Source organism: Manacus vitellinus, unplaced genomic scaffold (genome assembly GCF_001715985.3).
Source record: "Manacus vitellinus isolate BGI_N305 unplaced genomic scaffold, ASM171598v3 scaffold_6_pilon, whole genome shotgun sequence".
In the NCBI taxonomy this organism is placed as follows: domain Eukaryota; kingdom Metazoa; phylum Chordata; class Aves; order Passeriformes; family Pipridae; genus Manacus; species Manacus vitellinus.
The window spans coordinates 33994307-34007478 of NW_021940750.1; the positions used below are offsets into that span (position 1 = coordinate 33994307).

The 13172-nt window shown below is 41.7% G+C and overlaps 1 protein-coding gene across 1 annotated transcript in view; it reads left to right on the forward strand.

Moving 5' to 3' along the window:
- Window positions 1-13172, forward strand: part of KIF26A (kinesin family member 26A) — a 66480-nt gene that overhangs the window by 7153 nt on the left and 46155 nt on the right. Inside the window, exon 2 of the mRNA XM_018083031.2 lies at window positions 10082-10248. Coding sequence (XP_017938520.2) covers window positions 10082-10248 — 167 coding nt within the window. The remainder of the gene's footprint in view (window positions 1-10081; window positions 10249-13172) is intronic.

Consider the following 13172-nt stretch of genomic DNA (forward strand, 5'->3'; position numbering starts at 1 on the left):
CAGAGCGTGGGGCAAAAATTGATGCTCTTTGTTACTTGCAACTAGAATTACTGAGGTGCCCTGGGTGGTAGCTTCTGAGAGGAGGTCTAAAAACCATCAATAGAAAAAGCATCTACATTTGTGTTTCAGCACTTAGGAGACAATTTATGATGTATAGAGTTCATAGATATTTCAAGCATTTCATATGTGTGTGTTTAATGGAATGGATTGCCACTTTACTGAATATAGCATCAAATCAGCTCTGTTAATTGAAAAAGATTTTTCACATTATTGCTAATGATGTGACACAGTTTTGTTAGAGATGGTGCATAAAATAGTGCTACTTGAAGTGACATTAATGTATGCATTTAAATTCCTTTTTTCCCATTTACGTGCATTATTGATTTTATTTCATTGTTGAGCTGCTAATGGATTTATAATTTGAATACAGTCACAGTAATCAATGATAAGATTATTAGACTTAAAATAGAACTTTAAAACTATGATGAGGTAATTTACCAGTGACGTTATAGTGAGTGGGCTGCCCAGCCAGGAGAACTGAGTGGATGAGGTCCTCCATAGACAGATAGGAGCAATCCAATGTTCAGAAGCCCTGATCCTTCAACCACCCTGATATCTGTTGGAGGGACAACATAACAGGGCATAAACAATCCAAGAGGTTCCTGGAATGTGTTGGTGATAGCTTTCTTCTCCAAATGATAGAAAAGCCAACGAGGAGAGGTGCTATGCTGGACCCTGGCTGTGATCGGTAGCACAGAGTCCAGTTGGAGCCCTACAGCCAGTGGTGCTCCCCAGGGGTCAGTACTGTGTCCACTCTCATTCATCTTACTCATCAATACCCTGGATGAGGGACAGAGTGCAGCCTCAGGAAGTTTGCGTAGGATGAAAAGCTGGGAGGAGTGGCTGATACCCCAGAGTGCTATGCTGCCGTTCAGCAAGACGTGGACAGACTGAAGACATGGGAGAAGATGAACCTAAAGAAATTCAGCAAAGGCAAGTGCAGGGTCCTGCACCTGGGGAGCATTAATCCTATGTACCAGTACAGACTTGGGGCTGACCTACTGGAAAGCAACTCTCATGATCCTGATAGACAACAAGTAAAGCATGAGCCAGCAGTGTGCCCTTGTGGCCAAGAAGGCCAATGATATCCTGGGCTGCATTAGGAGAAGCATTGCCAGTAGATTGAGGGAGGTCATCCTGCCCCTGTACTCAGCCCTAGCGAGGCTGCATCTGTAGCACTGTGTGTAGTTCTGGGCTCCTCTGTTCAAGGAAGACATGGAGATCCTGGAGAGGGTCCAGGGGAGGGGCTGTGAACATGATGAGGGGACTGGAGCATCTCTCTTATGAGAAAAGGTTGAGGGAGCTGGGCCTGTTTAGCCTGGAGAAGAGACAACTGAGAGTGGATCTTATCATTGTATACAAGTATTGTAAGGACAGCTGTCAAGAAGATGGGAGCAGACTCTTTTCAGTGGTGTCCAGTGACAGGGGAAGGTGCAACAGTCACAAAATGAAATGTGGGAGCACTGGAACAGGCTGCCCGGAGATGTTGTGGAATCTCCTTCTCTGGAGACATTCAAAACCTGCCTGAACACAATCCCGTGCAACCTGCTCTAGGGGGAGATGACAGTGGAAGGATGAAGAAGGGGAGAGTGGCCCTTGTGATGCCTGGCTTGGGAAGGGTCTGGATTTAGTTTGTTCCTGCCAGGTAGCTGTGTGGACATCCCCTTGAGTCTGGTCAGCCTTTCCTGATGACTCTGAAATACTTATGGGGGCCTGTGGGAATAGCACAACCTTCTGTTACTGTTAAACTAAGATTGTAGTGAAAAGATTATATGGGAATGGTAAGAACATTAATAATATCCTGCTGGGTCTCAGCTGCAGCCCATCTAGCCCAGGGCTGTCTCCAGCAGTGAAGCTGGAAATGGCGTTTAGGGAGAGCTGCTCTCTGCAGTCTGCTCATACTCCCCAGTGCCCACACTTGGAAAATTCACAAGGAGGCACTGTCTGTTCCCTTTAGTATCTGTTTGTGGACCTGCTGTGCAGGAATTGATCTAATTCCTTTCTGACCCTGCAAACACTCTCTACCTCCACAGCACTCTCTACCTATGTCAGCAGGTTCCACAAGTTTACTGTCCCAGTGCACTTCCATGACTTTGTAAACCTTAATCAGCCTGCCCTCAATCTTCCCCCCTCCAAGCGAGAGTCTCATCCTCTTTCATCTCTCCTCCTGGGCATTTGCTTCATCTTCTTGACTATTTACTTGCTTGTCTCTGTCATTTCCCTTACTCCACTATCCTGTCTTGAGATGCAGGACTAGGACTCATAGACGAGGGGCAGACACTGATCTCTTCTCTGTGGTGACCAGGGACAGAATCCGAGGGAATGGCCTGAAGTTGTGTCAGGTGGATGTAGGTTGGACATCAGAAAAAGGTTTTTCACCCAGAGGGTGGCTGGGCACTGGAACAGGTTTCCCAGAGAAGTGGTCACAGCACCAAACCTGATAGAGTTCAGTGCTTGGATGTTACTCTCAGGCACATGGTGTGACTCTTGGGGATGATCCTGTGCAGGTCTAAGAGTTGGACTTGGTGATTCTTGTGGGTCCCTTCCAACTCAGCAGATTCTGTGATTGTGGTTCTCAGTATGTAAACACCCTCCTTGTTCTTTGTGCCCTGCATTGTGATGTCCAAAAGTTTTTTTTCTATTTTTTCTTGGCTCTGAATCTTGATTCAGAGGAACTGTCAATAACCCTTGGATCTTCCAAACTGTAGCTGCAAGTTTTGGGCTCAGCACTGTGGAGGAGTTATTTAGTTATTTTTCCCCATGTACATGTCTTATCTATGTCAAATCTCACCTGACACTTCTTCGCTCACTCACATTTGGGAAATTCTTCTAGAATTCCTTAATACTGGCATTTGGCTACTTGAAAGAGCTTTGGGACATCTACGGGCTTGCAGATTTCACTCTAGTCATGGTGGATCATGGCTGTCTGTGTGCCTGGGTTACACAGTTCCCACGTTGGGAGCAAACAGCACACAGCAAGGAACAGCCAGAAGACAAGAGCTGCACCTGCACAGCTCCATCCCTCATTTGGGCCCTCAGTGCCCTTCAGCAATCATCCCAATGGTCACAGCTGTGCAAACTTAATGCTGCTTCGTGAGCTTGCCTGTAATTGAATCTTAGTCTGGATTTGGGTGTACTAAATACCCAGTTTTTCCTTCAGATAATGAGGGCTTGTACCTCTTCAAGTGAGATACTAGTCAATGGGTGGCTTGCATGTGGTAGCTGTCAGGCAAATTGATCCCAAGGGATGTTCTTTTTGGAGCAGTTACATCTAATATGTAAGCAGTTCAAGCATGATTGAAATAGAAATTAGGTATGACAGTCTCCGTCCACCTTTGCCTTTATTTGATGACATTGTATGTCAATCATTATAACAATATAGTGATTATAATAAAATTGGGAACATGGTAATTCCTTTGCTGAATAGAGAGTAATCAAGGTACAGTGAGATTTGGTTGAGTTGCCTAAATAATTGAGAAATTCTGCTGTGGAATCAGGAAGGTGGCACAAGTTCTCCCAACTCAAAGCTCTGTATGTGTCCTGCGTTTAGTGGCTGTTTGAAACACATCTGGCCTTGGGAAGTCAGTCCTAATGGAAAAACATTTGTCTTCTTGTTGGAAACCCAACCCTAAACTGACAGAAATTTGCATTATTATGAGCTTGTTAATGAATTCCTTTGCTTGCTTATATCAACCTCTGACAAAAAGCAGGAGTTCAACTGTATATTTGCCCACTTGAATAAATACTCTGAGCAGTACACAGCTATATTTTTTGGCTTTGGAGGCTGTAACTATTGTAATACCTGTCAGCAGGAAAGGCTCTGGGCAACACTTACTGCTTGCCTGGAGGCGTTGGAAGAAACAGTTCCTCTAGCCTGGCTGTTTTAAATCCACTGCACATGAAAAGTCCTTATTTGAAATGTTAATGTGCAGCAGGATCTATGTCCTTCTTGACAGCTCATTTCATGGCTTCCTGACTTTCCAGGTGGTGGGTTTACATGAGCAAATAGGAGGGTGAGGTTCATGTGACTGGTGGTCGGATATCTGTGAAGAAGGAAACAAAAAGAGCATTGCTTGCTGTCTCTTTTGGTATTGGTGTCCAGAGTAGCTGAAATGTGGAACAATTGGTTTGTCACTGCCTGTTGGCATCTTTGCACTACCAGAGCCCTGGCTTCAGAGCCTGAGAACGTGGGAAATCTGAAGAAAGGAATGACATTTCATTTTGTAGATGCAGGTCAACCCAAAACCTTAATAGATTTCTCAAGGACCAAGGATCATGGTTTAGGAGAGATCTGGCTCAGACTGAGATCAAAAACCCCTGATCAGAGAGAAGAAGCTGCTAATTCTCCATTCTTGTACTGTCAGGGGTGCCAGTGCTGGATGTAGCTGGGTGCATGTGCCCTGCACTTGGAGGATGAGGTCTTTTCTGTGTGTGAAGCACAGACTACTTGTAATTTTTGGTGGTTGAGATCCAAACCCTCAACCTGTTTTAGTAATTTACATATAATTTCAAAAAGCAAGAGCTCTGAGGTTGTCTTTGGATCGCCTATATTACTTTCCAGTCTGTGACAGCAGATGGGCCCTCCTATTTCTGTTTAATTCTATTTCTCTGTAATTTTTCTCCTTCTGCCTCATTTTCAGAGATCAGTGATAAGCCAGGTATTAGCAACTTTTGCAGCTAAAACCCTTTTTTGAGAGAAGGGATACTGTGCTCTGCATTTGATTTGCACTGAACACGAGATGCATATAAAAGTTTGAAACTACAGGTTTAGGCATTCTGGTTACCACATCACAGCTGCAGGTTATAAAATGACTACAGTAGTGTATTGTAGTTATAAAATGCCCCAGTTATTTTATAATGAGCCCTGGATGAAACAACGTCAAATGGCAGTAAAAAAGTTTATCCCAGAACATGTTTCACTTCAACCTGGCATATGCTGCCCTGTTAACTTTATGTAAAGCTTGTCAGTCAGGAGGAGGAATTTCACACAGAAGACGTGTGCAGGACTTATCCATGCTTACTTGAAAGTGGGGTTTATGTTATGAGCATTATCCAGCTAGAGATTTACGTCACATTTGTTCCAGTTACTGGTCATGAGAGTCTTTGCATGAATCATTTAGGCAGAAAATTATTGTTTTATCATATACAAACAGTAGCTTTAATATATTGCAAAATCATTAGATCGAGCAGTTTTTACAATTTAATTGACTGTGACATTCTACTCAGAAAGGAGAAAATGGTAAGTTAAAGCAAATACTCAGAATTCTGTATGTCTGACTGCTGGTCAGAAAGGGATAAAAACAAGAAGAAAAGGGGGAAAAAAATCACCAGTACAGACTCAGGCTGTACTAGATCAGCTAGAGCTTTACCTGCAATACACTGTTGAAACCCTGTTGAGTGCTTTCATTATGAGACTAACTTTTTGAAATGAAGTAAATTGTATTGAGTTCTGACTCTGATTACACAGATGTGTTAGACTTGTTGAGGCTCTTGTAATTTTCTCTGTTCTGTCTTCTGTGATTCTCTTCTTGATAGCCTTTTGCAGTTCTATCCAACCTTCTGGTTTTCTTTTGCCACGACAGTACTGTCCTGGGGCTAATCCTGGGACTAGTTTTTCTCTCTATTTTTATAGTCCCATGTTTTTCTTGCCTGTCACCAGATATATGTTTTGCACGTGTTACAGAGATCAAGTGGCATGACTTAGCTTGGCTTTTTTGGATCCCTGGACAAAGGTCAATGTCCAGATAATGGAAGTATTCGGGAAACTGAAAACATTAATGGTTTAGTTTTTGGCTTTGCATTTCAAACTTGTAAAGAGCTTGTTAGGATTGTAATTGTCCTTTGGATGGTAATGGCTTGACAGAGTACTGCGTACCTGGATATTTCATTTATGGCCAACTTCTTTACAGTGTGATTTTGGACTAATCTGACTTGTTTAAACCCAGGCAGATGTTTCCTGCCATCTAGCCACGGCAGAGAACCTGTGTAATGTGAATGTCCCTGCTCTGCCCAGCACACCTCTGTAGCTCGAGGATGTCTGGTCACCTCCATCTCTTCCTACTCTCTCCCCCAGCCTTTGAGGGGAGTGTCTTAAGCGGGAACAACTCATGCTGTAATTTCTTGTTGTGGTCATGCCAACTTCAGCTGTGTGTGTGGACGCTGCCAGATGGAAACACAGCATGTCTAGCTCTTTTCCCATGTCCTCAGAGTGGGCACTGGGACCTGGTACCAAAACCCTCCTGTCTGTGACATAGGAGAAAAGGGGTCCTACAGAGCAGTTTTGGAAATCCTTCCTTTGAGGTTTAGCTTGTTTCCAGAGGGTTAATGGCTTTTGTCTAGCGAACCTTTTCTTAGAAAATTAAAACAAACATTACTTTCTAAATGTGGAGGCCTATGACACTTTAAATATTCAGTGCAGTCAGTAACACTTTATAGTGACAAGATTATGATTCAGCATTTGATCATGAGCGATTTATGAAAATTCAGTAAATTTTGAAGCACGGTTCCCTCTCAGCTGCAGTCTGGAGTCTTCTCTTTGTGCAGACTTGCATGCTTGAAAAAGTCATGCAAAGTTGCTTGCAGTCCTTTAGAGAATTATATTTTCCATACACACTTGAGAAAAAAGTATGTGTTGAGATGAGGAAGGAGCATGAAGTAATTCCTGCATTCTTTTTTTGTGGTGTGACAAGCTGAAGTGCCCAGGTCCATCACCTGTCTTTAGTGTTCTTGCCTCAGGGCATATGACTTGAACCTGGCAAGTTTCCTCATACCTGAGTCCTCCTCTTCATCTCCTGAGAGATGTAGCTGTCTCAGGGAGACCTGAATATGGCTGTGCTGGAAAATCCTGTCACTTTGGATGGTGCAAGCAGTCCTTGAAATGAGTCCTAAACTTGGAAGAAGTTTTGTGGTTTTTCAGCTTCTCACTATGCAGCAAAACTGATGGTATCTCTGTGTTTAAGAATACTAATTGGGTAGTTGAAGACAAATAAAACTATATGGGTTGTCTTCTGCAGTAGTTTTCTGATCATTTTTATTTTGCATGTCTTCACTTTTTCTCCCTTTACAAGAATCAGTGCCTTGTCCTTGGCTTCCCTTCATCCTCCTTTCATGCACACACAGAACTGAGAAAAAAAACTTCCAGATTTATCCAGAAATTACAGTTTGAGTTTTTGAAAGTGTGTTTAATGTGGGAATGGCAATTTACAGACATCCAACTTAGATATGTTGTTCTGGAAAGTATATTAACCATTTGCTATCTGAAATATCAGATTTGATTTGGATATTTCAAGTTACACGCCTAATATGTCCAAAATCATCAGTCTCTTAGAAATACAGGCTTCTAAGTTCTCATAGAAATAAAAAAGTGGTGTAAAAGGAATATGTGTTACACATTGATCATATTTTTGTTAAGTGTGAATAGCTTTTACAGGAATTGATCTGTTAAGAGGTTCCAGTCAGTTCTTACAAGTCTCTTACACTTTACTGTAAAATTCAGTGACATTTCACACTAACTCTACAGATTTCATATTTAGCTTTAGATCGTGCTATCATTGAGATTATACGCTAGTTAAAGTGCAGTTAGTTAGAAATATGTTGCTGCTTCTGCCTTTTTTTTCCAAAATTTTACTTAAACATAATTTTCTTTGTTTCAAGGTCCATTGTGTAATACAGCCCCTGCTGAAAGAGAGTGGGAAAAATGCGTTGGGAATTAACCTTGAGCCTGCAATTTTTAATCCGAGACAACATCTTATGTTGGAGGATTATGGTTGTCTTCCTGAGAGAATGTGGGGGAATATTCAGACACTAATGTGACAGTGTCTGCCACTGTGGTCGCTGGTTGGGTGTCATTCTCTTGCTGGCCATCAGACCATAGCTGCTGAGAATGGAAGTCCCTGATGTGCCAGTTTTTAGGCTCCTCGTGATGGCTCCAAAGCTTCTGATGTAGATTTTTTTTTTTTTTTTAAGTCTGCAAATTGCTAAATCCATAGTAAGCTCCACTTATTTGTTAGTGCTTTGTGTCAGTTCATGTAACTCTGAAGTTTAGATATCACAGTGGATTTTACCCATCTGCGTTTTTCTCCATGCCATGTACCTTCTGTGACTGGTATAGGTCAGGACCACACATCTGTTGCTTCAGTGCATTAATGATCAAATACCTGCTTTATCGACCCTCTCAAGGTTCATTACTCCATCACTTAGTTATAAGCAATTAACCACATGAGTGGATCTGATCCTTTTCCAAGCATCTCTGTTCCTGGCTGTCATTGCCAGTAGATCATGGATGTGCTTTGTAAAGCACATTTTCTTGCCATACCATTTCTATGTGCCAGTCTCGATCTCAAGCAGTGCTTGGTCTGTCTTTCTGCCTGCGTCGCTAAGAAATCCGATCTCGTGAGACCTCTGCATTACAAAGTGAAGGATTTTGTAGAGGGTTATTCAAAGTTTCCAGTTTGGCTTCTAGCGTGAGTAGCTTTGCTAGGATTAAGTTAATCTGCATGACTGTTCTTCTGTGTCTCAGCCTCAGATCTCTTAGGTGAGCTCTATAAAAGTACATTTTTGTGTAGCACTCTATGGTGAAGCTTTAGTCAGCCACTCCATAATACTGATAATAGTACTAATCTTTAAAGAGCAGATGTTCAAAAGAGCTGGGTGTACTTTTTGCTTGTTGACTTTGCTGGGAACTGGGAATTCAGCACTCAGTCTATAGGAATGACTCCAGAGGAAACACCAGACGTCTTTTCATGCACCTGTTGAACACTGCTTGGTTGACAGAGTTTTCTTTTACTTGGTACCTAATAACAGGGTATTGCCTCAATTAGGTATTGCCTCAATTCTCATGAGAAAATCTCTATTTGTGTTGTTGGTGTGCGAGAAAATTGAGGGTGTGTATGTAACTGGGAAGGCCCTATTACCATGTTTGCATATCTGTAGTTGTAAAACATGATCTATGGCAGCTGAAAATTTAAAATTTGGTGGCATCCCAGGAAATACCTAATTGCATTTGTGCTTCATTACAAGGCTGTCTGCTTTCCTGGAATTTATTTTAGCTAATTAGTTGGAAATGTCAAAATAGTATTTCAGATGACAGAAATATCATATATTATCATACATGAAGCAATTAACTCTTTTGACAGATATTTATTGTAGTGTCATCTTTAATTAAATCTTCAGGACTCCTAGACATAGAGCAGGTTTTTCCGAAAAGGAAGCATCCCAGCACTTTCAATGAGCATTTGACTGATGGGGCTTAATTGAAGTCGGTATTTGAAAGAGTTGGTGGCCTAAACACGAAGATATAGACATGACACAATTTCACAATACAGATGTCTGATATTTTGGCAAAAATTTCAAAATAATCATCACCTTCCAAACTTCTCAGACACTGCAGATACATTATGCTGGAGAAGATGCATCTCCAGTCGCTCCTGTTCTTTCGCTAGAGTAGTCTGCAGGAGAAAAAAGTGTCATACACTTGTGCTGCTAGGATAAATAATGCTGAAAAACAAGGCAGTATATATGTTTTTTAAAAAAAAAATCAATTTTTTATTTAGTTCTTGGAGTTATTCATGTGGAAACGTGTTAGAAATGTGACTGTTTGGTTAGTTCCTCTTAAACAGATAGGTCCTGTAGATGATGTGCCACTGAGAAACAATTCCTGACAGTTATAACTGAACCAGATAAACAGTTCTGCCAGCTCCCAAATAACACTGTAAAACAAAAGGGTTCTGCTTATCGTTTTCCATTTCTTCATGCCTGTCAAACTATTTAACTGTGCATTACCCATCACAAAGGTTCTCTGTGTTTTTCTGCTCCTCTGCTGTGGTCATGGTTTTTACATTCTCTGTTGCTGCACCTACTGTGCTACACTTGTCCAGCTGTATCACTCCTCAGCCGCTGCTGATCTTCGCCTTCAAAGACACTCACTGGAAGTGCTGCATGAGATTTTCCCTGCTGTGGCCATGTATTAACTAGTACTAACCTGTGCACATGTTTTTGTTTTTGTTTTGTTTTTTTTTTTCAGGCAGAAACAGCACCAGAAAGTGGCCGAGATGTTCCCAGTGTTCAGATCAGCTCAGGGCAGCACAACTCCGACCCCTCGGGAGCCGGAGGCGTGGCAGCCTCCCAGAGCATGGTCGCTCCGGCTGGAGTCTCGGCAGGTACTTCGGCTGCAGCTTCGTTCTTCATAAGGTAGTTTTTCACCTTTCTGGTTTCCCTAACTGCTCGTGGGTCTTCAGACAGTTGTGAAATGCTGTTGAATCTTTGCCATGGGTCGAAGGTGTACTGTGTGATGCTGGTTGCTGGGAAATGGAGTTGGTCACCTGGTCGTGACTTTGGCTTTCTGCTGCCACTGGGGTGCAGGGGTGTGATGGTGACGCCCTGTTTCTCTCTGGAGACCTCAGCAGGAACTTAACCAAAATCCTAGAAATTGTGTGTTGGGCATTTTCTAGTCCTTAATGGCCATTTCTACCATAAGCCTTTTATTCTGTAGGTTTCCTTGATGCTAAAACTCAAGTACCAAGTTTAAAAAAAAAGTTAGATTTTTATTCAGTAGCATGGCCTACGTGTCCAAATGAAAGTTTTTACATGGTTGGCAGCAACAGTTAAAGCAGTTTAAGACATTCTTTTCTTAACAGTAGCTCAGAACAATCTTTTGCTTTCATTCCTTGGTCTTATAACAAAAATGATATGTTAGGTTTGTTTGGATGTTTGTTGTAATTAGCAATGTTGATTAAATGCAATACGCTGTCAAGCAGATGGTATTTAAAACAACAAAATTCAGGGCTTTGTACTTGCATTCCAACTCTTTTTTAATTCAGAACTGAACATATTTTCAGACAATATTGAAAAACGTATGTCTGTGAATGCCAGTAAAGTCAGATTTATGCACGGAGTGAGAATACTTCTTATCATTTAATCACAATAGTAATTGTGTTGTTTCCTTTTCATTGCTCTTTAACATGTTTTGTACCATTAAATAAATGATGTTTACTATAAGTTGCAGCCTAACCTCAGAAGAAGCTGAACTTCCCAAGTTTTGTTTTTTTAGAAGAACATAGTGCAATGAGTCTTAAATGCCTACATATCACAGTCTGTCTGTACACAAGAGGTTTGGAAATGACTGCTCTAAGAGTGCTCTGTGTAAGTTAGTGGTTTGTCTCTGTGCTGTGGGTTTGAAGCCAACACAGAGAAATGGTTGCCTACAGAGGATGACTGGTTTAATTTAAAGATAGGTATCTGAAACGAGTGGGACTGGAGAGGAAGAATAAGGGGAAAAGCTCAGGCATCTCTCTTCTTGTTTAGTTACCTAAATAAGGACAGATGAATATTCTCCAAAGTATCTAGAATGGATAGCAGCACAGCTTTCATTACTGTGTTTCATATTATGGGTATAAACAGTGTGATTTTAGCTTAATCTACTTTGGATTTATTTCAGTGTTAATCCGTATGTCACAAACAAATGTAAAGACTTGTCCCTTTCATAGGGTAAGCCAGAAAATAAAATACCTTCCTTGGAACTGAAAGAAATCGGTGCCTAGCAGTCTGAAATAAGACCCAAAATCTTTTCTACCATTGATGCTTTTGTCAATGGTCAGCAAAACTCAGTTCTGTTTTTATTGTGAAGCGATTGTCATTAGCTTGAATCAAAAATTCTTGAAGTCAGCAGCAAGACTGCAAATGACATCACTGTACTTTGGATCAGGCCCTAATTGCTTCTCATGAATCTGTCTTTGCCTCAAGTGAATCAGAGTTTTATAGCTTTAGCAGCTATGTGCTAGCTAAAACGTTTTAAAAACCCATTAGTACCTTGCTTATTCCCTACCCGTGTTTCCTCTGCTCAAAATTGTTTCTCTTCAATTTTTTAACCAAAGAACAGGGCTGGTTGAAATTTTTGTGTGCAAAGCACTTCTGTTTGTTCTTTGTGTTATTGTTGATATGCAAAAAATCTCACAAGGGCTGGGGGAGAGAGGTCCTTCACTGATCCCTGGCAGTCATAAATATGTTGATCAGGTCCTCGGGTGGGTACCATTGCATAGTCCTGGCTGGGCTGCTCCCCCAACGTTGGCATTAACCTCAGGAGAGGCTCCCTCTGCCACTGCTCCTTCTCTTCTGACTCCTCATGCCATAGGGACCTTTATGGATCCAAGTTTTCATGCTGAGTCTTCCTCCCACCCTCAAGGTGAGGAGTTCTCAGCAGAAGGGGAGAGGAAGAGGAGAAGATCTTCAAGGATGAGCGAGTTACCATAGATCCTGGGAGAAATGGCTTATCCAGGGACCACAGGTATTAGGATATCAGCAGTCTGGTTTTTTTGTCTGGTACTGGTGGGCTATCAGGCTTCTTTGCTTCAGCCTTTCCAGTCCTGTGTGTTTCCCTTTGCACCATCCAGCCGTGAACTTGTTGAGGAAGAAGGTCAGCCCTGCCTCGAATCCTTTGCAGCAGCGTCCACTTCTCTCTCCTTCATCTCTCTGTTCAGCTAATCCTCTCTCAGGAAGCACCTGGAGATGAAAGAGAAGTCATGGCAGTAGTGTTAGGCTGCAGTCCCTGTTCATTACATTTGCTGATTTTTTTTTTTCCTTGCTGTGTTTCACTCCTCAACCACTTAAATTCTGAACTTTGTAGCAAAGCCAGAGTGTTACTCATGTTATGCAGAGCCTGGCACATTTTGTTCTTGTGGAATAAATGCAGTTAATATATTGATAATCCCCCCCCACACACACATGCACACATACACACATATATATTTTATTTTTTGCAAATCATTGGACTCTCTTTGACCAAGTCTATTGAGGACCTTCATCTTTTTACATGAGCCTTCTGTAAAAGGAGCTCTGGTTGAAACTTTTGCCTTAGAAATAGAGTAGCAAGGTAAAAATTTGCATGCATATTAATGTTCAGTATGTTCGGGTGTAGGGTTAGTTACTTTGGAAGACAAAGCCTTCATATGATGCTTGTGAGAACTGCATTTGTGATTTCCTGAGCTATAGTGACACTAGATATATACTTTTCCCACATGAATAAAGGATTTCAGTCTTGTTCTTCATGAAACAGCATTAACTGTGCTTGTACAGCACAATTAGCTTTTGGATTGTGACATGGTTTCCTGGCAGCATAT